This window comes from Poeciliopsis prolifica, unplaced genomic scaffold, assembly GCF_027474105.1.
Source record: "Poeciliopsis prolifica strain line A6 unplaced genomic scaffold, Auburn_PproV2 SCAFFOLD002, whole genome shotgun sequence".
Classification (NCBI taxonomy): domain Eukaryota; kingdom Metazoa; phylum Chordata; class Actinopteri; order Cyprinodontiformes; family Poeciliidae; genus Poeciliopsis; species Poeciliopsis prolifica.
The window spans coordinates 16,984,061-17,008,504 of record NW_026562377.1 but is presented as its reverse complement, the minus strand read 5'-3'; the positions used below and the strand labels follow the sequence as shown (position 1 = coordinate 17,008,504).

General features: G+C 37.4%; 4 protein-coding genes across 5 annotated transcripts; 2 read left to right on the top strand and 2 right to left on the bottom strand.

Moving 5' to 3' along the window:
• Window positions 1-879: 879 nt before the first annotated feature.
• Window positions 880-10,094, bottom strand: LOC129374241 (vitamin D3 hydroxylase-associated protein). The gene is made up of 14 exons (XM_055052559.1): window positions 9,696-10,094; window positions 7,661-7,774; window positions 7,393-7,533; window positions 7,126-7,259; window positions 6,023-6,229; window positions 5,908-5,948; window positions 5,702-5,826; window positions 5,037-5,162; window positions 4,834-4,931; window positions 3,016-3,115; window positions 2,893-2,936; window positions 2,638-2,786; window positions 2,076-2,221; window positions 880-1,672 (listed from the first exon to the last, which is right to left on the bottom strand). Exons 1-14 carry the CDS (start codon window positions 9,909-9,911, stop codon window positions 1,550-1,552), a joined length of 1,764 nt encoding a protein of 587 aa, XP_054908534.1. The 5' UTR covers window positions 9,912-10,094; the 3' UTR covers window positions 880-1,549.
• A 1,326-nt stretch (window positions 10,095-11,420) lies between these two features.
• Window positions 11,421-13,303, bottom strand: LOC129374486 (cytochrome b-c1 complex subunit 6, mitochondrial-like). The gene is made up of 4 exons (XM_055052941.1): window positions 13,173-13,303; window positions 12,839-12,856; window positions 12,006-12,167; window positions 11,421-11,640 (listed from the first exon to the last, which is right to left on the bottom strand). Exons 1-4 carry the CDS (start codon window positions 13,206-13,208, stop codon window positions 11,608-11,610), a joined length of 249 nt encoding a protein of 82 aa, XP_054908916.1. The 5' UTR covers window positions 13,209-13,303; the 3' UTR covers window positions 11,421-11,607.
• An 880-nt stretch (window positions 13,304-14,183) lies between these two features.
• LOC129374268 (cytochrome P450 2J6-like) lies at window positions 14,184-17,762 on the top strand. The gene is made up of 9 exons (XM_055052600.1): window positions 14,184-14,521; window positions 14,603-14,765; window positions 15,027-15,176; window positions 15,257-15,417; window positions 15,737-15,913; window positions 16,138-16,279; window positions 16,388-16,575; window positions 16,658-16,799; window positions 17,429-17,762. Exons 1-9 carry the CDS (start codon window positions 14,318-14,320, stop codon window positions 17,602-17,604), a joined length of 1,503 nt encoding a protein of 500 aa, XP_054908575.1. The 5' UTR covers window positions 14,184-14,317; the 3' UTR covers window positions 17,605-17,762.
• Window positions 17,763-19,014: 1,252 nt separating this feature from the next.
• Window positions 19,015-23,909, top strand: LOC129374249 (ubiquitin carboxyl-terminal hydrolase 37-like). 2 transcript variants are annotated; one of them, XM_055052579.1, is made up of 18 exons: window positions 19,015-19,189; window positions 19,340-19,395; window positions 19,571-19,631; window positions 19,786-19,859; window positions 19,957-20,088; window positions 20,264-20,356; window positions 20,506-20,593; window positions 20,768-20,848; window positions 20,939-20,979; window positions 21,115-21,246; window positions 22,289-22,412; window positions 22,514-22,665; window positions 22,758-22,857; window positions 22,941-23,017; window positions 23,135-23,258; window positions 23,356-23,416; window positions 23,497-23,654; window positions 23,804-23,909. In XM_055052579.1, the coding sequence occupies exons 1-18, from the start codon at window positions 19,160-19,162 to the stop codon at window positions 23,828-23,830; spliced, it is 1,611 nt and encodes a 536-aa protein (XP_054908554.1). In that variant the 5' UTR covers window positions 19,015-19,159; the 3' UTR covers window positions 23,831-23,909. The 2 variants fall into 2 exon arrangements, with proteins under 2 accessions (XP_054908554.1, XP_054908544.1); XM_055052569.1 differs by having other exon boundaries at window positions 20,768-20,979.
• Window positions 23,910-24,444: the final 535 nt, after the last annotated feature.

Here is a 24,444-nt window from a genome sequence, read left to right as displayed (position 1 = left end):
TGACATTTCTTAAAAGCTCACAGTGCAATAACTGATAAAATAATAAATGATCTTCTGGACAATACCCTTTGTGCTTATGTGTGGTATTTTTTTGTGCTGCACTGCATAAATAATCATACCGTTTACTTAAATAAAATACACGCAATGATTAAATTGCCGAAGTACAAAATGGGACAAGTCGAGATGGTGCATATATGTGTGTGTGCCATTAATTCTGTTTCAGATCCAGAGGGATTTATGAACAATGTCAAGTTCCCTCTGAAGACCTGAGTCTCTTCACTGCCTCTTAAGGCTTAATGCACCCTGACTGAGTGGCACAGCGAGAGGCACACTTTCTCTCTATGTGCTGCAGATAATACTAAGAACAACCTCTCAATTCCTGCTCTCCTCCTCACCTAATGTGCCCTCCGTCCTCCACTATGTGCACGACGGGCCCATTTCCATTTGGGGTAGACGGCTGAACAAAAAAAAAAAGAAAAAGAAAGAGGGACCGTAATGGAAAATGCTGACATCGTCTCTAATAGTTTCCCATTCCAGGAGTGTTTTCACACATATGTAAATTTATGTAAACCCAACAGAAACACATATTTACAATAGCACAGGGTAATCACTATATGAGGACACGGCGCACTGGCCTTGGAGATGGAGGCGCCATGTGTCATTAGTCTCCTTTATCTCTTTTCCATTGCCTGCTATGGCATCAATGCGAAAGCCATCCTGGATATGAATAAAAACGATCTTCACCCGTGTACTGCTCAGTGATGAAGATGTGGAGAGGAAAAAGAAAGAGGTTTCGTGTCTTTGAAAGCGCACAGGTGTCTTGAAAATGCATACCTTTGTTTTAAATGACTGTAACATTAACTCAGCTGCAAGCTTTATTGTAAGACAGCATTTTTAAAGAAAAAAAAATCAACTTTATTCTCATTTATGTAATTACATAAAATATTTAAATTACAAATATTCTTTTCAAATCTGTACTCATTTTTACAATACATTACAGGTTATTTGCTGTGTTTATTCAGACATGGGTGTACATTTTCAATTATCTTTTAGTTATGCCCAAGTGTGAGCCATCCAACACACTTTGAGATGGAAAAACAAAATGAAAACATAATTTTTCAAGTCTAATTAGCACTACATTGTGAATCTAAAGTCCCTGTTATGTTTATAATAATCAACATATTTATGTACATAAATATCCATGGAGAAAAAGTTATGAAAAAAACTTTAAATCTGAAAAAAATTGGTCAAAATTAGCTATGTTTAACACACACACACGATTAATTAACAGATTGAGTATATTGGTTTTGTTCCAAAAACAAAAAAAGTGTCAGTCCATTATTACTGTAAAGGAGAATGATCAGGCCATTCAACAAACTATTGAGCAAACAGTCACCTTAATTATAGATTTATTTGTTTAAACTTCCTTAACGTGCTCAGCAGATTTTGCTTTACAAACCATATGTAAAAACCAGAATCCTTATCCAACATTGTAGTGTGATTACGACATGTCATCCAGCTGTTGGATCCAGAACATCCGCACGCCGTTTCAGTTTCTCTTGTGTTTGACAAGCTCCTCCACCTCCTTCATGAAACGCAGACAGAGCTCATCCTGCCATGGCAGGGCCACGCACTGCACCGCCACGGGCAGACCCTCAGCGCCGCTCACGGCCTAAAACACAAAGGTCCAACGTGACGTCAAGCAAACTGCTCATGTGGTCTCTGCTGCCACCTGCTGTACAAACGTAATACCGCCATAACCGAGATTCGCCAAGAGATTATCGTGGAGGCTTCAGTAAACTATCTGTGAGGAGAGAGTCGGGCCGACAAACTGCAGGTGTAAAACAACCAAAGTGAATAAAGCTTCAAAAGAGAGACAGAAAAAAAATAGGTGAACAGCTTCAGCTTGGAAAAATTAATTATCTTTGGTTAATTTGTTAATTTCTCTGTAATTCTTGGGCGCTTTTACCCAGTAAAACATTATTTAAAAAAAAAAAAACAACAACTAATAGTTCCACAAGTAGTAGTTAAAGAATAACTACTATATTGTATTTTGTTGCATTTGACCGTCTCACCAGTTTATGCCGCTTGTCCCAGGTGTCCTGATAAAGGCCCTTGAAATGCTTAAGATCCTCCTCGTCTTGAGCTGTCACCGTGGATACGGGGACAGCACCGGCCGGAAAATTAAGGAGATTGTATATCATTGTTAAGCTGGAGAGACCTGAAAGGAAAGCAGACCAGGAAAACTGCAGAAGTTGAAAAAAAGATTTAGGACTATTTTTTTCTCTTAGAACATCATGGCAAAAAAAAAAAAAAAATGCTTTTTAATGTAGAGATTTTAATAAAATAATAATAAAAAAAACAGTATTTGGGGGATTTGGGGTTTCCAGACATGGAGATTAATAAAAATGATGATGCAGAGCTGCACTGTTTTCTAAGAAAAGAACAAAGGCTGGTGAAATTTGTAAGGGCACAGGGCCATTGATTTAAACAGATTCATTAAATTGTCACATCAAGAGACAATCCATATGTGAATGAAAAACTCTTAAATGTGTGGAGAAAGCCTCTTTCATCAAATCATTCCTATCATTCTTCTATCTCCAGATGTTTTAGGAGGCGCTTCTCATACGACCGTACATGTGAGTTGGCCGCAGTATAAGAAGTTGAAGGCCGGTCCAATCATGGGGCAGAGCAGCACATCTATGTTGTATTTCCTCCAGTGTGCTATCGTCTCAGTAATGTAGTCCTCCACGGCAGCATGCTGCTTCCAAACCTCCGGGGCAGAACTGAAAACATCAAGATGGGGAAGAACATGGAAGCATTTTGGTTCAACAAATGATTTGACAGCCAACTATAAATCTAAAGCAGGTAATTTAAAGGACGTCATCACACCTGACTCCACAGAGGGCACTGAGAACAGGAGGGATGCGAGGAGACTGTGAGAATAACATGAAATGAGAATGAATCTGTATCTGTATTATATTCTTATTTCTGGAACAGTGAGGCAGAACTCACAAAGGGCTTCAGCAGGAATGAGACGATTCTCTTCAACCATTTGGGGACGGAGTATAGAATAACCTGAGGTTTGAGGCAGGGGTCCAGAGGCCCTCCCTTCCTGAAACAGAAGCAGGATGACCGCCGTGATTCACTGGAAATGCTGTGCCACCTTCAGAACAGATTCAGCTATTGCTATCGTTATTTAATTCAAAATGATTTTATTGCAGAATCCAACAAGTTAACTACAACTGGTAGAAATAGGTGGATCATTTTTACATTTAATGGTGCAGAAGACTATTTTTGTTTCTCAAATCTTGTTTTCTTTTACTGTGCTTCTAAATTAAAAATAGCCTCAAAAATATCATTAATGCACTCAAAACTTAAGAGTAAAACGACTTCTTGTTGATTTTCATGTGTTTGACATCACTAGAAAGCTCAGAATCCACACTTTAAAAATGTATAAATAACTCAAAACGCTCTGACTTGTTCATAATTTTTGTCTTGGCCATGATTTTGTCGTGGTGGTGCTGTTTTATAAAACAGTACCACCCTTCCTATTAGCTAAGAGATTAATATTTAATTTCAGGTTGCATATATCAAAATGTTATTGTGGGGAATTTTCAAATTGGGTGTTTGTTAAATGGGTTAAGAAGTCCTCAGCCTGAAAAAGTTTGAGAAACACTGGGTTAATCAATAACTTTAATGCTGCTTTTTGCAATAAACCATTGATTATGTAAGAGCCTGCGATATAGAGATTATTTATTATTAACTAAAACACCAGAAAGAAAGACTAAATATTCCCCAAATGATGACAATGTTTACCACACTCTACTGAATCAATGTTGCAAAAATTTTTGTGGTTTTCTAAAATTCAACAATAAACAATTCATGACTTTTAGAGGTTTTAATTGGGAAATACAACATGCAGTGTCAACATTTACTGTTACAAATTTAATAACTTCTGCAGTTTTCTCCGTTTGGATCACATCTCAGTCTTGACTAATGCTGACACATTAAAGGTTTTAGACTTTTTTGAGGACTGACAACTAGTAGCTATTGGGATTGAGATCTTGGAGTTTGGAGGCTAAATTTCACTGCATTTGACATTGACCTCAATCGTGATGGAAAAAAAATGTTCATTACCAACTTCACATCTAGATTGATAAATTTAGAGAGCAGGCATCCTGGAAATTATTTTCTTTCTCTTTGGAAAGGACATAATCCTTTATTTCCTTTCCAAAAGGACATAAAGGATTACCACTACATAAATTAAGGTTTTGTATTTCTATCACTTACATTTTATCAGATGACTACTTATAGCAAGCTAAACTCAATACAAACTGTATATATTGCAAAATTTTTGTCAGTCTCTGAATCACACACTAACAGGTGGTTGATGTTTTTGTACTTTTCAAAAAGATTTAAAAAAAAAAATCTTTTATATATATATATATATATATATATATATATATATATATATATATATATATATATATATATATATATAATATATATATATACATACATACATACATACGTACGTACGTATATATATATATATATATATACAGATATTATTTTCTTATGAAAATAAATCTGCTTAGTTTAAACATGTGGATATAGCAAAACATTAACATATATTCTGGGAAATTCTTGAACCAATCTTTGTATTACCTTTGCTCAGAATATGCTTTCTCTAAATTATGATTGAGCCACAGCTTGCAAAATATTTCTTACAGTGTTTTTGCTGGATTTAAGACATGTACACACATATTTAAATAGGAAGCATTATCAGTGTAGTCAATGCCTTAAACATAACGATAAAACACAACGTACAGTTTTTGTAGCATGGTGGCGGCTCCATCTGCAAACAGACCCTTGGCGATGAGTTCAGTGACAGCTTGGTTCACCCTAAGAGGTTCATAAGGCACCACCTAACAGCAAAGAGGATCGCATCAGAAATACTGGATATTTTACAAAGTTGTGGTCTTCACAGTAGTATCTGCAAAGATGTGTGTGTGTGCGCGTTGTGGCCTTACTGTGTGCCCAGCGTGCTCCAACAGAGCTTTGACCTCTCGGAGGCCGCGGATCATGCTCGGAGGAGGCTGCGAGTACCCGTCGTGTTCAAGGTAACCGATTCTGAGAGGCTTGGAACTCTGGTATGTCTGCAGAGAAGCAATTTCCATTTAGTTGGATTTTGCATCAGTTGTTCAACAGCATAAAGGATGATGTGTTCCTAGATGTTGCAGGTTTTATGCTTGATTAAAAAGTTGCCCAGAGGACTCCCTATGATCTGACCTACTAAATCGGTCAATGAGGCAAATGGATACAGCTGGCATGAAAAGAACTCCATATTGAAACACGATTGTTGTTGAGCTGAACAAAACAGCACCATATACTGACACAGACTAACCTTTCAAAATTTACGTTTTTAAATGTAAATTGGTTTATTTTTTAAAGCAGATAATTATATACACCGCATTAGAATACACAACTAATTTCTCTCCTTATTGCCCAACTTTAAATCAGACAAAAAAAAAATCCTGTTTAAGGTCAGTTAGGATTACCAAAATTATTTGCATTTGTCTAATGATGTTTTCTTTTTTAGGTGAAAAAAAAAATCCTCATTCACTTTCTCAATATTTGATCAAATTTTATTTTAACCTGTTTGTTCAGAAAACCTTGATGAGAAAAAAAAACACACCTGAAGATTAAAAGGTAAAGGTGGAACAGTTGGGTCCAAGGAAAACATGTGGTCACAGAGTAGAGCCTGCATGCACAGAGCTAAACTGTCCACGTCCCGGGCCATAGGTCCAGGAGATGAGAGCACTAAGTCAACAGGAGGGGCAGCAATGTTTAGAAAATGTTTAACAAGAAAACGGTAATATCTCACTTACTATCGACACTTACCGCACTTTTGACCTCGGTAAATGGGAACAATGCCCTGTGAGCTGACGGTGACACAAGCGTGAGGGTGAAGTGATCGTGTCAGAGGCATCCATAAAACTCACTGAAGTGTACACACCTGAGTCTGCCTGTTGTGGGTTTAAAGCCACAGATGCCGCAGAAGGCGGCAGGTATGCGGATACTCCCCCCTATATCACTGCCAATGCCAAGAATGGAGCCCCCTCCACCAATCAGCGCGCCCTCCCCACCAGAGGAGCCTCCAGAGGTCTTCTGGGGACTGCAAGGGTTGATGGTCTGCCCAAAGATAGGGTTACTGCAATCAAAACTGCAAACAAAAGACAAAAAACAAACTCATATGAAGCCAGATATTTTTATACAATGCGTAAAAGTAGACACACAAAAATTTTTATTTTCCTAATTAAGAATAAAACACATTTTTAAATAATTCTGGGAAGCTCAGATAATTATCTTATGGATTTTTAAAGGTACGGTAGTTCAAAGAAGTATAATTTATTAGCTGTTCACCAGTATATGCATTTGAAAGCAACACAAAGAAAAGACTGATGGAGGGACTGGTGTACTTCACAAAATAAATGCTACCATAAGAAAAGAATATAATGTAGAAATATTGAACCTACATATCAAGACAACAGCCAGAAAGTTATAATTTGGACATAACTGTGTTTTTCATAAGGACGGTGTTCCTAACAATAACTCCAAAATAGCTGCAAAGTGACTTAAGAGCATTAAAGTCAATGTTTTGCAGTGGCAACATATAAATCCTATCTTAGTTCAAGAGATAATATTTGTTGGCAGAATTAAAAGGTGTGTGAGCAAGGTTACAAATGCAACTCGGTTACACCAGCTCTGTCAGGAAATATGGAGCAAAAGTGCAGCAAAATATTGTGAGAAGCTTATGGAAGAATACCAAAAATGTATTTTTAGTCTGTATTTTTTTAGTCAGACAAACTAATAGACAACCCTAAAAAAGGACATCTTAAATTTAAAAAAAAAATCTAACATCTAGAAAATAGCTATAAAGAACTTAAAACAATAAAAGTTTAGTCCAATTTACCATCATACAGTGAGGAAAATAAAGGTTATGTGCTTTTTATGTATTGTGTCATATATCTGATTCAACTATAAATTCTAAGGACATAAGATATATTTTGCATTTTTGTGCAATGTGTGTGTCATGTCAGTGCTACAGTTTTAAGTTACTTTAATAGTGCTTGTGGCAGGTTGGTTTTTGTGAAAGGAATGGCTCCTTGTTTCTTCAGTACTTCCACGATCACACTATCCTTCTTGGCTGGCTGGTTCAGATTTACGATCACGCCGCAGGTGCAGTCACAGTTCTTTGTAGTAAGAAGATAATAAGCAGAAAGAACAGAGGGCAGAGTCAGATAGTGGCACGTCAAGACAATAAATCTCATCTTTATCCAGACAATGAAGAAAGATCACCACAGTGAAATTCTGCCAGCTGTCTACCTTATATGAAACATTGTCTTTGATGCTGATAGGAACACCGTACAGCAGGCCGTCCTTGTTGGAGCCAACTGTTCTCAGCTGGTCGAAACTCTCCAGCAGAATTTCTGTGCAGCAGTTCAGCTCCTTGTGCACAGCCAAAGTCTGTTTGAAAGAAGCTGTTATTTGAATTAATCCTCCATTCAGATACTGAAAATATAATGGTCACATTGCAAGAGGGGGTTTTATTAAAGCGTCTGGGTTGGTGAAGATGTCATAATGGAGACTGGACCTTTTGCATGTAGGAGTGAAACACGTCCTCCGGGCACAGCGAACCTTCCCGCAGCTGCTTTGTCAACTCAGACAACGACAGTGACAATATGGCAGCAGAGTCACAGGATGGATGCTAGAAGAGAAGCAGCACAAATGGTCTGATTATATTCTCTGAGTTGGGAAAAGTCAAACACATATTTTTAAGTCAGTTTTAAAGTTCAGGGTTCATCCCAGTGTATTATAAGCCTGGCGGGCCACCACACTTTACTTGTGCCCCCGTCAGGCTAAGCATTGGTTATTGATTTAAGTCTTTTTTAAGATGTCTCCATTTTTTAAGACTTTTTAGTTGCTGTTCAGGTATTGATCTTCCAATCTTTTAATAACACATAATTATAAAGTGAAATTTTCTAATTTCCTGTCAACTTTGAAAAAATTTTAACTCAAAAAGACATTCAGCGAATTACATCGTTGGCAGGATTAAAAGGTGTGTGAGCAAGGTCACAGTGTGTTCACGTGAGTACACCATGAGCAAGGCATGCAAACCGCTGGGTACATAAACTTGGTTAATCAAGTTTATGTTCACTGGAACAGTTACTTACTCACCCATTAAAATTCTACATGTTTTTATTTTGTTATGGATTTATAACCCTTTGCAGACTCATACATGGGAATAGTCTTAAGAAAGATGTGTTTTTGAATATATAAGCATTTTAACTAACTTGATTTCATCAGACAGGATCCATTTAAGTGATATGATGCCACAAGTCGGGCAGTAATACAGTCTGGGTGTTGCTGGTCAAATTGAATCAGAAAAATGTATCACGGGCTCATTAGTCATCTGACAGTTTTGATTGTGTCTCTGTTGTGTTCGTACTCTGAATAGTTTAAAGAGCTTTTTTCAGTGCCGTTCCATCTTAAACATGCAGTAAAAGAAAGAAAAAAAAGATTTTCAATCAGTGTTTTGCACCAAAGACTCAATAGTGTTTGTCACAGAGGCTTTGCATGAGACATATGAATAAAATAAGTAATTATTGATATGACAGGAGCACACGGCTTTGACACCTGGGTGGTGTGTGTGTCGCTGTGACTGCCATCAAGTATGAATTGAAGGTTACTGGCCTGCTGGCTTTGTGTGTGTGTGAGGAAGCGGTGAGTGGGGAGGTCATTCCTTGCAAAGTTTGGAGCCTGATGATCAAAATGGAATAAATCAACAATTGTGACAGAACAAAGAAATGGTTTTGGAGTTGATTGATACACGGACAGATGAGATTCCCCGAGTTAACTAAGTGCGGCCCTCGACCACCATTAGTTTGCCGTGGTTTATAATAATAAAATGTGTTTATTATTATTATTATTATTATTATTAAGTTGTTGCAAAAAAACTGATTGAAAATCAATTTATTCACTGCATGTTTATGTCTGTTAAGGTTGAGATGAAAACGCCCCTTTAAACCATTCAGACTATGAACACAACAGAGACACAATCAAAACCGTCAGATGACTAAAAACCCTGCGATAATAACTCAGAAATAGTCCAAATTAGGATGTATTTTTATTTATTTCCGACTTACGCCACGTCTCCTTTTATATCAGAGGTTTTTGGTGCCTTTCTAACCTAAAGAAAGACATAAAACTTAAGATATTTCACAGAGATGTATTAACGTTCAAGGAAAAGCAGCCACCGTAAGAAAGGCTTTCAGGGTTAGGGTTAGTTAGGGTTAGATCAGTACAGCACTGCGAGGGAACGCAAAATTTTTAAAATCCCCCATGTCCTCTAGGGGGTTCCGTAGAAAGCACTGCGGCGTAATTATTTCAGCGTCCCCTGGACTCACTATTTCTGATATTCACAGATTTGAGATTTCAAAATGAGAAGTCTCCCGCTGTAACATGATGACATGTCAATGACAAATTGCAACATCGGGGTTCAAAGTTTGCACATGCAATCAGACAACAAGTGGCAGTTAAAAATATTAATGTGTGTGAATTAGCAGGAAGTGATTAATGAATTAAAAGTGCTTCCACATACTTCACACGTTCCGAGCCCGACCTCTTACCAACTGTTTGTACCGGAGCACCTCCTGCTCAGCTCGCTGCAGGCTCTCGGTCCTCCTGCTCCTGGCTCTCTGGATCTTGTCCTTCGCTGCCCGGTGCCCGCGAACGGTCTGCGCCACCATCAGCAGGGCGCCCACCCCGCAGGCAGCAGAGGTTAACAGGACCGCTGTCTGGCTCTCCACCTTCACTCCCATCATCAAGTCTTTCAGACTTTCCATTCTCTCCTTTTTGGGTGCAGGGTCAGGCTAACCGAGGCTAGCAAACTGCTTCTGGGGAGGAAAACTAGACCTTTTGGTTCACGCGCTAAAGGGGCGTGGTTAGCTCATTATTATCATAATTTCCCCCAGGAACTTCCTGCTTTCTGACGAACCGCAACCCTGATTTTCCCCAGCTCCCCACTTTCAACACGGCATGTATTTATACAGGGTTTAGCTCTTTCCAGCAGGGGGCGCAACTATTGCGTCAGAGAACGGATTGTGAAAATATGAGTCGGAAAAATATATATATACATGGAAGACAATTAACGTAATAAATAAATTCATAAAAATAATTTTAATGTTTTCAAATCTTAAGTATTTTCCCAGACATATTATTGTGATAGGTAAGCTTTTCACAATAAATGTCAGATAATAAGATTAGCGACAGGTGATTGGGTCAGACCTAAAACCGCTGAGCAGGTTAACCAATCAGATGTTTGGATTTGACAAACAATAATATATATTTTTTTCACAATTTAGTATTTCACTGAATACTAAAATAAATATAAATGGTTTTATGTATATAATGAATTCAAATTTAAAATGGCAATTATTTGTGGACTTTATGAATTGACACCTTTAGAGTTCAATTCAAAATACCCCTAGAATAAATTTAAAGTAATAGTACTGGTAATTTTATCAATATATTAAACGTTCTAGGGACCGGCACAGTCCTGACACTGATCGCCTGTGCAGGTAGCTCAATATTAGGGTGATGGTAAGGAGCCCTTTCATTCTCAAGACACATAAAAACCAAAAGCTGAATCATCAAAAATACCAACACAGATGGAAGAAGATGGTCAGGGTTTTATTCTCGTAATGCTAAAAAAGGCTTTTGCACTGATTATTGAGAAGGATGTACTTTTTTTTTTTATCAATTTGCTTTATTAAGATTTAAAACAGGAACATTATTTTTATTTTCTGGACTTATTTTTTGGGCGATTTCTGAGTCACTCAATCTTGACTGTATCAAAATATATTACTGACTGCATTAAAACTTTCAAATAGAAAAAGTATTTGAAAGTTTTGTTTGCAGGACTTTGAACTTTTGATCCTTCATAGAGAAGAGTTGTAGTTTTTTATTTCCACGCCTTTTGTTTTGAATGTGTTTCTTTTGTTTGACTGCTTTATTATGAACATTTGTTTTGCAGCCTACGATCAATAATTCTGTTGTTTTGTATTAGACACACACTAAACCCCTTTTTTTTAAGTTCCCTAAAGTGGAACTATAAGGAACATAATACTGCTTGTTTAACTTCATGGGAAAAATGTAAAACCTTTTGATAAGTTCATTATTGTATAGAAATTGCTAATCACATTGACTTTTAGTCAAAAGTCAAGAGCACCTTGCTAATTTCCCTATTGTTGGTTGCATGTTCAAGAAATTTTGAGATGATACATACATAAGGTCATACACACAAATTATGTTAACATGCATAACAATGGCAAAAAATTAAAAGTACACATGTAGAATTTGTGTTTCTAAGTCACTTTATTGACCTATTGAATCACAATCAACTGCTGAACATTTAACACTTAAGATATACATTTTACAGTTACAACATGCAGCAATACAGGGACGAGTTTACAATCCCATCATCCTGGTAATACAATTTTTGAAGAACGTTGTCAGTGAGTGGTCCAGCCAAGACGGACTTCATTTGACAGAATGGAACAGTTTGTGAGACACCTATAAAGAGAGGAGGCAGAAAATTCAGCCTGAGCAACAAACAAAAAAACAAAGGGACACATGACTTTCTTAAACGATTTGAAGGAAATAAAACATCCATTACAAGAATGTATATAAGTCTGAAGGGTCTTGTTCTGGTAGAATGGTTCGGCCTCTCTACTTTCATCTCCTCTAATTACCTCAATTTAGCTTAACCTTTAACCACTGCTTAATTTACTTTCTCTTGGAAACAGGAAGACAAAGCTTGAATCGCTTTGTTTTGGTGACAGATTAACATTAGTAAAATTCCAACTGAAGTATTAAGCCAATGTATTGATTTGGTTTATTTAATCATCTTTGTGGGTCATACGGCCTAATGTACTTACGCAATGGTCCCGAGCATGGAGGAAGTCAAACAATTCCTCAGTACAATCCTCCTGTGTCTTAGACCGAGAGCCAACTCTGGTCTCGCAAAGCTCCAAACGCTCCCGGGTATGGACGCAGTGCTTTGTCTCCTCACACTTCTGACGCAAGGTTTCAAGAGGGTCCTGTAACCAGAGTGTATATAAATTTGGAGCATTTCATAATTGTGTAGATGTTGGCATTTACTTTTTCCCTTGATACCACAAGGAAGTCAGTATCTAATCAATTGGAAATTTAATTGATAGAAATTATATACTTTTTTTTGCACTGCAATTAAATTCTAATTAGGTTATTCACTTTCCTCAATAGCTAGGAGTCCCAAGAGCTGGTTTTTACCAAGATAACCTTGGTGCATCAGTACTATCCGAAAATGGGCCCTCACACAGAGATCAGGTAAATGCCGACATCTAATGTGCAAGAACATCTTCAATGCCGTAAGTATTAAGCAGTGCCACTGCATCACTTTTCTGGTTTTGTAAAAAAAAAAAAAAATCTATCTAAAATAAATGAACAAATGAGGCGTAATGGATTATCAGCCCAATTAGTTAATTTGTATCTAAAAATATTTCAGTTATGAGTATCAAAAACAACAAACAAACATGTGATTAAACGTAATAATTGCCTGTGAAAATTTCTCTGTGCACAAAGGCAGCAAAACTATAAACAATAAAGCAGATAAGCTTTGCATATCTCTGTGTGTTTGTTTATGCAAATAAAACGATATAAAAAAGGTCTGAAAGTTCTAAGTGGCATTTAAATAGAAACAACTCAAAGATAAATGCTGCTGCTGACTCACCACCATCTCCTCTTCCTCCTGAAACAGACAGAACCAAATCAATAGCATCATTCACTTCCTATCATCACCTAACATTTGTGCCCAGATCTGTAAAACTTTCTCTATAATACATAAATTCTTAAAAGACGTATAGTTGACACTACTATTAGCCTAGGATGTTTTTGCCCAAACTGAATATTAAGTAAAGGGCGCTAACATTAATGTTAAATTTGGCTAACGTGATATTAGCATTGAAGCTAGCTACCTTGGTTGTGGATAGCTACATTTGTAAAAAAAAAAAAAAAAAAAAAAAAAGTCATGTATATTAATGTCTTAATAAGAAATTATTACTGACATCTTCGGGTTCTCCTTTCTTCGCCCCGAAAACCATATTTAAATGTTTTATTCTTGATTGCCTGTCAAATCACGGCTCTTGGAGGACACCTCAGGTCAAATCAGCTAGCCGGCTGTTGTTGAAAACAAGCACGACGTTTCCGGTTCCGGTATGTTCAAAATAAACTGTGCTTCTTGGTTGAAAACTTATTTATTATTGTTATTTCGTGAAATCAAACAGCAGTCAGTTGAACATCAACTAAATGGGTTCACAGGGACATGCGCATTATTTACACCACAGTCAACTTTTAAAATTATCCTCCGATAAAAATAAAAAAAATAAAAAATAGAAAAAAGCAAGCATCAAGAACAAGCTTACTGCTGCCATCGTGCGTTAGAAAGTGGTACTACAGCAGCAAAGATTATGAGTGACAATGGATTGTAAAATCCTTGCAGTGACACAGAAAGTTGTTTGATTATATTGACTGTCTGTCAATAAATTGGAAATAAATTATTTTGAAGGGAAGTAAAACTATGAAGCTTCTTTATAATATGTTGCAGTCTGCCAAAAGTGTTAAACTAAGTATTATTTTTTATGATTAGATAGTGAATATTAAGAAAATTAATAGACAATTTGGTTTGCTTATTCATAATTAGTTGCATTTATAACGTTTACAAAACTTTAAATGCTTCTTGTCAAACTCAGAGCACCTCTGCTGAATTGCACACAAGCTGGGGTAATGGCTCTTCTGCCTTTTCATCATGACATGCATAGACCTAAAAACAACTCTCTATAGAAATGTTGATTAAACCTTCTTAGACAACTGAACTTTGAAGCCGGAATTTTGACTTCACAGCAAAAATCCTAATCCACTCCCACCAAGAACTCTGCATTTTTGACTCACAATAAAAAAATTGAGTTAATTTTCTTCTAACTCAATATATAGATTAAAGTTTATCAGTTACTACAGTGTGACACCTTTAATTCATACAAAAGCACATGGAGATCAGAGTCCGGTGTAATAAGTAATTTATTTCTCCAGAGAAAACAAATACCGATGTGTACTTTTAAAGACGGTACAGAGCGAAAGATTTTTTTCTTCACACAGCATTATCTTTTTTCCTTGGAAGCAAGTTAAAGACTTACTGACCGTCCGTGTTGGCAGAATGAATTTGTTTCTTTCCATATTTGGTTTATTTGTCGATTGGGATTTAAAGAGTCTGCTGCTGTTTGCAGTGGTTTTCATCATCACTGCGGATTATGTTAAAAACCGTCGGCCACTTGGCTTCCCTCCAGGACCCAGAGCTTTACCAATTGTGGGAAACATATTTACATGGGACCAAAGCAGGCCCCATGAGAAGCTGATTGAGGTATGGAGTAATCTTAGACTATAACCAAACAGCGCTAGTTCAACAAGTCATGTTTTATTTGTTTCTTTCCCTCTTACCCAGCTGGCAAGGACTTATGGAGATGTATACAGTCTAAGATTTGGTCAGAAATGGGCAGTGGTGTTAAATGGACTTGATGCTATGAAGGAGGGTTTGGTTGTAAATGGAGACAGCATGGTGGACCGCCCGGAACTTGCTTTGCAGGACGAAATAGGAGGCGGATTAGGTAGGATAAGAATTCTTAAAATTAAGCATGAATGTGCATAATTTCAATTCTTAATACTGACCAAGCATCAAGAACAAGCTTACTGCTGCCATCGTGCGTTAGATGTTGTACACATAATGTACAATATGTACATTATGTGTTGTAAAATTGGATCAAATAAATACAAAGCATTCATCAAAGTTTTACAAATAATAATAATAATATAATTAGTATCACTTTTATTATTAGTTGTAGTAGTATTATTACCTTTTTCTTTATCAGGTGTTATATTCAGTAATGGAAACATTTGGAAACAGCAGAGACGCTTTGCTCTTTCAACCCTCAAGTACTTTGGGTTCGGTAAGAAGTCTCTTGAGCCAGTCATCCTGGATGAATTCAGACATTGCGCAAAAGAGATCCGAGGCTATAAAGGTACCCCTTTAGCATTCAGAGACAGTTTCACAGGGGTCAACTGCTCAATTTACTTGACATTTTTCTGCTAAATTCTGAAGGAAAGCCTGTGAATCCACATCTCATCATCAACAATGCCGTGTCCAACATCATCTGCCAACTGGTCTTTGGTCACCGCTTTGAGTACGGGGATGAGAAGTTCATGAAACTGATGCTGATGTTTGACAAGGCAGTCCAGATTGAAGGTTCTATTTGGGCACAGGTACAGTGTTTTAAAGCTGCTGATGAAATGCTAAGGTTACCTACCATGACTGAGTACATGTAATATATATCAGTTAGTAGTAATAATTATACGAGTGGTAGTAGGTTACTACTACGTATTTGCAAGTGCACATGCTGCAAGTGTGCCCACAGCTGTAAATAATCAATCCTGTTATCCAAGGAATGAACAATAGAAGGCAAAAGCAGTGTAGTAGCAGTTTCATAATGGTCAGTAACAGTCAGCTATAAAGTCTACCACTTCCTATAAATCCTGATATTAATTAGCTCAGTCTGTCCTTTTAATCTATTCTTCTGTTCAGCTCTACAATTCCTTTACTCTGCTGATGAGATTGTTGCCAGGTCCACATCAGACCGTCAAACAGATCTGGGACGACGTAAAGAAGTTCATACGAGAAGAGCTGAACCAGCACAAGAAGAACTGGGATCCTTCAAACAGCAAAGATTACATTGACTGCTATCTGCAGGAGATTGAAACGGTGACTGATAAATAAATACATTTGTTGTAGTAATCAATTCGAGTGCTGGAGCACAGATCTACTTTCAAACTTATCATCATAACTTTGAGCATTGCCAGACTGCAACCTGCAATTTAATCATGTCCAACCGTCTCACTTGTACATTCTTAAAATTAAAATTGCTATAGAAGTTTGATCTGGGTGGATGTTGCTGTACTCTTGTTTTATTTCACATGTATCCACAGAATAAAGCGCAGAATGACAACACATTTGATGAAGAAAATTTGATCATGTGTGTCCTGGATCTGTTTGTGGCTGGATCAGAAACCACATCCACCACCCTGCGATGGGCATTTCTCTACATGGCTAAATACCCTGAAATCCAAGGTGCACAGACTCATCCAAACAATGCTCCATTAGTAACACACAAACACTCAAAGTCCCTGAGTTTCTAAGTTACATGCGACAACCTGAATGTGAATTTTATTTGCGCAGAAAAGGTACAAGCAGAGATTGACAGAGTAATTGGACAGTCCAGACAGCCCTCTATGGAGGATCGTGCCAACCTTCCCTACACAGATGCCGTAATCCACGAGATCCTTAGGATGAGCAACATAGTCCCTCTTGCCTTGCCACACTCTACCAACAAGGAAGTCCGGCTAGGAGGTTACACCGTCCCAAAGGTGACTCCCCAGAAGACTGCAGTGAAATTTTATGTTTCAACCTTTTTGTTGTAGTTAAACACCTTTATTTCATATTCACCAGGAAATCCTGATAATCCCAAATCTAGCTTCAGTGCTGTTTGACAGGAAAGAATGGGAAACACCTTTCACCTTTAACCCGGCACACTTCCTGAACGAGGAAGGCAAGTTTGCAAAAAAGACAGCTTTCATCCCTTTCTCCGCTGGTAAGGAATCTAAACAGCCATACATTGTGTTTCCATCCTTATTATCTTGTTTTACATTACAACCACAAACCTCAATGTTTTTTTATTGGCATTCCCGTATGACAGGTTGACAAACATGGTATATTATTGTAAAATGGGTAGAAACATATTTGTTGTTTTGTAGTCATATTTAAATGTAGAAATGCCAAAAGTGGTGTGTATTCAGCCCCTTTTACTGGAATACCCCTTAGTAAAAATATGTGCAAAATAGGGCAAGTATTGTGAAGGCAATGAATACAGGTTAAAGTTGTGAAGAAGTTTAAAGCAGGTTTTGGTTTTATCCTAAACTCTCAACAATTCACAGAAAACTATTCACACATCACCTAAAAATGGAAAAATTACAGCACAACTGCAAAGTTGTCAAAACATGTTTGCCCAAACTTTCACTGAGATACTTAATTACTTCTCAAGTATCTGAAAAGATTCTTTTATAAATAGAATGTACTTTTCATTATGCACTAAGTTGGCCTATGAATATTTTATAATTTATATTGCTCGAAACTGAGAAGGACATAGATGTTCCATATTTGTTATTAATTAGAAGATAGTTTACTGACACCTGCACCTCCTCTCTACTTTTTCTGTCTCAGGAAAGCGTCTGTGTCTGGGAGAAAACCTGGCCAGGATGGAACTTTTCCTCTTTTTCACGTCCTTCATGCAGCACTTCACTTTCTCAATGCCGGCTGGAGTAAAGGTTGTGATGGATTACCGTGCAGGACTCACTCTGGCACCAAAACCTTATGAAATCTGCATAACACCACGCTAAGAGCAATGTTTTCATTATTGTAAAGAAACGCAGAAGCAAAAAACACACCTGCCTTGCCTTTCTCCCCACAAACATCTCTACACGAGTCAGGAGGAGAGTAACCAATTTCTGCTGTTTAAATGCATACTGTGAATTTAAATAAAAATTGTTTGCTTGTTGTGATTTGAAGCTCTATTGTTCTCCTCCCAGAAGATATTAAAAAAGTATTTGCTTTACTTTGAACTGAATTCACTTCTGTACTGCATCAATATCTGTTCTCCATTCCATTTAATTCAAATTTATTATATTTAATTTAACTTTAGTTTATGTTTTAAGCTTTGTTCAGGATAATTCATGTTGCTTTAAAAGAACAGACAATAAGACTCATTAGAGACACACAATACTTTGCAAATTTTGATTTTAGAAAATCAAACTTAAATGCCATTTAGAGTAACATTATGTGGAAATATAAACACATATCAAATGGTACATGACAGAAACAAATGGAGGGAATTTTTACGTTCACCATAGGCAAACACTGCATGAGCACGTATCTGATAATCTCAGTGACCTACATTTTTTATACCTGACCTGTACCTCTGAAATATATTTAGGCCAAAACTCCTTAAGTGCTTAGTAGTCCATTGAAATAATTTCATATTCTATCCATTTACAAATCCTGAGCAAGCTCATTCTTTTCAGTCCTCTTTTTTTGCCTTTAACTTTTCATGCAGAAACAATGAGCCTGGCTCAGCATGTCCTGTTGTGTTAATACCACCAACGGATGAATACATATAGATTTGGCCCAGCTCTGAATTAGCAAAATGACCTAAAATGGTGCATTTTAGACCCAGCAGTTTAAAAACTGCATATGTTACCATGGTTACTGACCCTGGTAAGTGAAGCAGCTTCAAGATTGCTTTTATTGAAATTCCCGAACTGATTCAGACTGACTCACTAATCCTGCTACAGAGCCGGATGTTTTTAGTATGTGCTCATATTTATTATGTTAGCCCTGAAAGAGCGAGTGCTTGCCACCTATATCCTTTTCCATACCTGAAAGCATGTATTGAAAAGCTTTTTGCAAAAAAATCTACAACAGCTGAAATGATTGTTGGAAATCTATTTAGGCAATTACTGTCAAATAAACCAATTTTCACCTACATGAAGAGCTTATAAATCCCAACCACCCAAATATGGAATAACACAAATTCAGCAGTGTTGGTCATTCGAATGAAGCCCAAAATTATACCAGTTTTATGTTTGTCCTGTTTATGCCCATTAATGAAAGTGGAAATGCACCATAGACTTGGTCAGATTAATAAAATGTTGATTACAAAAGCAAGCAAGAGCAATAAACGGCTGAATGAGGAGGAACTGTCGGCAATATGTGTTTATTTTTGAACTGTGTTGGCAGGACATTATGTGGAGAGATTCCACATAATGTCACTGTGCAGTCCATGAATGTCTAAACAGACATTTGCAAAGTCTCTTTTGACATCGCATAATGGAGAAGTACTTGCTTGAACTGACCATGAGTTACTAGTTATGTGGCTCGACAGCACAAACTGCGAAGATGTTTTGCATCCCCTTTAATCGACGGAAGGTATAGACCTGTTTGTTGTCTGCTGAGTTGACTTAAATCCCTGAGATTTACATTTGATTTGATCTTAATTTATTTGTACTTGTTGCAACTTTTTTTCTGAAAAGATAAGATTTTCCCAGTTACAAACCTGTTTTTGCAACTTTTAAACAGAAAAAACGTCAAACGGATGCATGTCGAGCTGATAAAATCTCTTCTCTGCAGAACAGGTAGTATTTCATGTATTATTACAATGTATTGTTATTTAATGTTGTTGTAAATAAAAACAAAATACGTTTAGCATTTTATGACCATCAATTTTATAATTAAAATATGAAATTCACTGTCCATTGTTCTTAGGAGATCAATATGTTTACCTATTTAACCTTTTATTGCTAATATCAGGTTGGAGACAAATGCACCATTTCCCAAAACCTCCTGGTGGCTCTGTGTTCCTTATAAGAAGGCATGTTTACCAGAGAAGATTCGTTAAATAAGTACTCTCCCACAAAAGTGGTTGTCAGTTATGAGATTCAGCACAATCTGACGAAGTTCATGTGTGTGTGTGTGTGTGTGTGTGTGTGTGTGTGTGTGTGTGTGTGTGTGTGTGTGTTCTGCAGAAAAAGAAAAAAAGGGCCCATTTCAAGCAAGAGATCCAGTTTTCAATTTCTCCAGAATCAGTGTCAGAAAAGAGGTGAAATACAATGTCAATCAAGTTTGATTATTAATCATATGCAGTTCTACTAGTGCTATAGCGGTGTATCCTGAATCATGTTTCCTTTTGTCACCAGCTCCAGCATACAGTTACAAGCTACAGAGGATAGTTTTGGGTACTGGGTTTCTCCTTCTTCTGACAGTCCTGTCTCTACTTATAATGAAGACGACTCTACAGATTCAGTCCAATCAGTCTTCACCAAAACAATGTATGAATCTCTACATGTTATTTCCTCCAGTTTCAATTCATTCAAAGGAAACTTGGCAAAAAATGGTCAATTAATTTTTGAGTTGTTTTCAGTCATCCTCAGATTGAACTGATAACTTTGTATCTTGGACTCTGGACATACTCAGTGTTTTGTGTGTGCATATTTTCTTCATCAGAACAAAATCCATTGAGGAACTGAAACATAGTGAAGATGAGGATCTGGATGGTTACACAGAAAGAGACATCCACACTGCAAAACAAGAACACCAGTGACGTCTAGTTTAACATAAATACTTCATTTGCAATTACATATATATATTTGAATATATATTATATATTGTATATATAATATCATACTATATATTACATATAACTATATGAGACTAATGTTTAATTTGATCTTTTTTTTCATGTGAAGAGACAAAGTCAGGAAAGTACCAAAACATGGCTTTAGGAGAAAGGCACGTCCTTCTAGAATATCAAGAGAAACCAAGACTGACACACCGGTGAATGGGCCACCTGGCTTTATTGCAGAACATTCATTTTATATTAGAGGATATTTAGCAAAGTCAATTGTTAGTTGCACTTATTGAAGATGGAGTAACTAACACAGAAAACATTACAGTTCAGTTCTTACTGCATAGACCTATTTTATTGCGTTTGTTTCTCCATCAACAAAGAGATCCTCTTCAATTGAGAGCATAGAAGCGAGACTTCCTCTGCCTTCCCCTACATCCGAAACAGATGTCTCAGTTACTGAGGTTAATGAAATTCAGCCAACAATCTCACCTGAGTTCAACATTGCTACCCCTGCATCCTATAGCAATGACAGCATGAATTTATATTTAAAGATCAGCGATATTGCACCAGATGAGGATTTGGACTGCCTTGGGTAAGCATAAGCACAAGTATCAGAAAATGTGTTGAAAGTTTGTAAAAAAGCTCTCATCTAAAACTACCATTCAACGTGCTGAAAAATGAACTCTGTGGCCTTATTCTGCTTCTTTGTCTTGCTTTGTGTTTTAAGGTTACCCAACTTGGGACTGACTTGCTACATCAACTCTATCCTACAGAGCCTTCTCACCCTGAGATGCTTCGTTGAAGAGCTCCACAACCAGCAACCTGTGTGGAGCTCTCAACCCAAAGCCGGCCTCTTCAGGTCTAGAAAATCACAGACACTAACAGATTACAAATGTCTAAAATGTCAAGAACCGTGCAGATTTATGGATGTACACTTCCAATAATATTCATACCCCTTAAAATTTCTGACAATTTGTTATGTTACAAATATCACGTTCAGTGCATTGAATGTTTTTTTTTTTTGTGTGCTGAGCCAACACAAGAACATAATGGAAAATTTGAGGGAAATATATACATTGTTCACATCCTCTTTACTCTGTTAACCCTAAATTAAATCCACAGCAACTAGCTGCCTTTAAAGGTCACCTAGTTAGTAATAATGCACCAGTGTGTAAATCTTCTTTGTAAATTCAACTCTATTTTGAAGGCTTCCAAGAATTGGAGACAGGCAGCTTTAGAGGGCCCCATTAAAAGTTTGTCCCAGGCCACAACCTTGTGGAAAAATGCAGGTCAGAAATGATCTAAATTAAACATTTTAACCAGCAACACTGGTGGTGAAATGTAATGCAGCACATCATCTGAAATAACCCCAGACACAAACATGATGGCGGCAGCGTCCTGTTATGGGGATGTTTTTTCTTAAGAATGGACAAAGATGTTGCTGGTTGATGGAAATAAATGACCGAGTCTGAGATATGTTGCACAAAGAATGGACAAGATGTAAGACTTGAGATGTGTCAAGCTTATGGAGAAATACCCCAAAAATAAATGCAGCTCTAATTATACCAGAATTGCTCCATAATGTACTAAGCCATGGTGCTCAATATAACTGCATGACATACTTTTTCAAATTAAAACATTTTAAAACCATGTTTGATTTTCCTTCTGCTTTACAATTGTTCAATACTTTGTACTAAAACTCATGGAAGGCTACTTTATAAAACAACAGAACTGTGATGAATTTCAAGGGGGATGAATAGATGGAGATTGATATAAGTTGGTTTGAAACTGGTTGTTAATTACTGTGACAATAAGCCTTTCAATGGGGTAAGTGTATTTATTTAAAATCAATAATAATAATATTAATAATAAAAAAAACTCTTTACATCTATTCTCACCAGAGTAATTCTGGATGCTGAAATCTCCTGCTTCTCCAACATAAAAGAGGAGAAAAAGGCGGTTCTGTCCCTCTTTAAAAAGACCGTCGCTGAGTTTAATTCAAGTTTTGACGATGACGGACAGAAAGTTAGTGTAATACTGATTCATAATAGCCGGCAGAGTGTCAGTCTTTTAAAGCTTTGGTTCAGAAGACATGGTTTGAAACATTTCTTTGGCTTTCCGAGTAGGATGCCTCCGAGTTCCTCATCTGTGTTCTGGACATGATGAGGTCCCTGTCACCAGAAATGCATCTGAGAGCGTCTGACTTGGGCTTGACCTACAAATGCCCAGTCGCTGAACACATTGCACTGCAGATGATGAGCACCAGAACCTGCATGGGGTATGAACGCACTCCGGTTGCACTGCTGACTTGTAACTTCTCAAAGATGTAAAATAACTACAATTGTTTTTTAAGTCCATTGTCTGTTTCAGATGCGGTGATCGGTCTCAGTCAGTGGAAGACTTTGTCAGCCTCAGTCTGGATCTGGTTCCACGGGGATCAGTGTTCCAGTGTCTACAGGAGTACCTTGGGGCACGTGCACATATTGCATTTTATATGTCAAAATGTTGGCTAATTTTTGAGTGATTTAAATAAATTTCTATTTTCTTGTGTAGGAGGGCCATTTAGAACACATGTGCCATTGTGGAGTGATGGACTCAACACTGAAGAGCTCATTCCTCACTCTTCCAAAGTGGGTTACACAACCATGCCGTAATCAGTGCCTGTTTTGTCAGGAGGAGCATTTCTTTTTCTTTTCTATGTCAGTTTGAGATCTAATCATCTCTAATCTATTTCTTCTTCCCCTCAGCGTGCTGATCCTGCACCTGAAGCGCTTTAAATTCAGCAGGTCTTCTGCAGTGAAGAAGATAAAAAAGCCCATCACTCTGACGAAAGAACTTGTGGTGAGAGAAGAATTCACAGCCACAAGACATGTAAGGAAGTTTCAAATGCAAACGCACATTAAAGAACAGGTGGCAGAAATTATGAATAGACGCATGTCCTTGATTTAAGCACTTTAATGTCTTGTAGACAGCGACTTATTATTTATTGGTGAGCATCGTCAGCCACATAGGGTCCAGAGCTGACAGCGGTAAGTGTTTCTCTGAGGCTTTGTTCTTCTGCCACACAGGTTTTTCTCTCGAGGCTGAAAAGTTTGCCCTTTTCTTTCAGGCCACTATGTCTGCGACGGCATTCACAGGAGGCAGAATATGGACATCGGAGACGACTCTTGGCTGATGTACGATGATGAGCATGTCAGCCCGACAACAGGTGAAGAGGTCTGCTGGTGGCGGGAGCGAAACGCCTTCCTGCTCTTCTATGAAAAGCAAGTAAGAAACTGATTTCTTAAGTACTGTTTATGAGCTACAGTTTCCCACCATCATCTCATTATTAGCTAGCACTATTTATAGATGCTTATGCAGATGTGCAATGTGCTTGAAAGCAAGACGTCTGAATGTGTTTGTATTTTTTTTCCCAGCCTTTGGAGAGAAAAAAAGGGCGATGACCAGTGCTGCAATGATCCTGGCAGCAACTCCTGTATTCTTTTAATACTATTAAACTGCATCTTAAGTACCCACAATGTGCATTTTTTTCCTTCTATTCCATTAATATAAAGTAAAAGTGGAGATAGACACCACATAATGGATTCTCAGTGTTCAGCACCTAAGATCTCTGACTATCTTAAGGGTTTCACATGACAATAAATAATGTATAGGTTTAAAAGGTGCGACAATGAAGGCAATCTTGAATGGGGCTTTCTTTAAAGGAGGCATTTTTTAAACATAGATGAATTCATAGTCAGGGCTGTAAATCACAATTTTACTGATGAAGGGGAAAAGGCTGCCCTGATGAACCTGGCTCTATGCTTCCTGCAAGCTTGACAGCTGGTTGTGAGCCCCTTGGTAGCAAAAGCCACCAGGCAACAACTTATTATGACCAGACTTTTACATCACTGTAGGCCACTCTTCATTGCAGAATTAGTTGAACTCAATGTTGTTAGAGGGCCCTTTGACTAGGCCACTCCAAAACCTTCATTTATTTTTGTCTTCTTTTGGAATCTGTTCAGGTGAGGAACTGGTGGTGTGCTTTGAATCACTCTCTTGCTTCATAGCCTATTAA

Bases quoted from the DNA above. Each gene is read 5' to 3' on its own strand.
- LOC129374241 (XM_055052559.1), bottom strand. From the start codon at position 9,911: ATGGAAAGTCTGAAAGACTTGATGATGGGAGTGAAGGTGGAGAGCCAG. The intron at 2,937-3,015 runs GTGAGTTCTGCC...TTATTCTCACAG, and splicing joins CATTCCTGCTGAAGCCCTTT to TCTCCTCGCATCCCTCCTGT. The intron at 2,787-2,892 runs GTGTGATGACGT...TGATGTTTTCAG, and splicing joins AGTGCCCTCTGTGGAGTCAG to TTCTGCCCCGGAGGTTTGGA.
- LOC129374486 (XM_055052941.1), bottom strand. From the start codon at position 13,208: ATGGTTTTCGGGGCGAAGAAAGGAGAACCCGAAGAT. The intron at 11,641-12,005 runs GTAAGTACATTA...CTCTCTTTATAG, and splicing joins TCCATGCTCGGGACCATTGC to GTGTCTCACAAACTGTTCCA.
- LOC129374268 (XM_055052600.1), top strand. From the start codon at position 14,318: ATGAATTTGTTTCTTTCCATATTTGGTTTATTTGTCGATTGGGATTTA. The intron at 15,177-15,256 runs GTACCCCTTTAG...TAAATTCTGAAG, and splicing joins AGAGATCCGAGGCTATAAAG to GAAAGCCTGTGAATCCACAT. The intron at 16,280-16,387 runs GTGCACAGACTC...TTATTTGCGCAG, and splicing joins TAAATACCCTGAAATCCAAG to AAAAGGTACAAGCAGAGATT.
- LOC129374249 (XM_055052569.1), top strand. From the start codon at position 19,160: ATGTTTTGCATCCCCTTTAATCGACGGAAG. The intron at 22,666-22,757 runs GTATGAACGCAC...TGTCTGTTTCAG, and splicing joins AGCACCAGAACCTGCATGGG to ATGCGGTGATCGGTCTCAGT. The intron at 23,259-23,355 runs GTAAGGAAGTTT...AATGTCTTGTAG, and splicing joins AATTCACAGCCACAAGACAT to ACAGCGACTTATTATTTATT.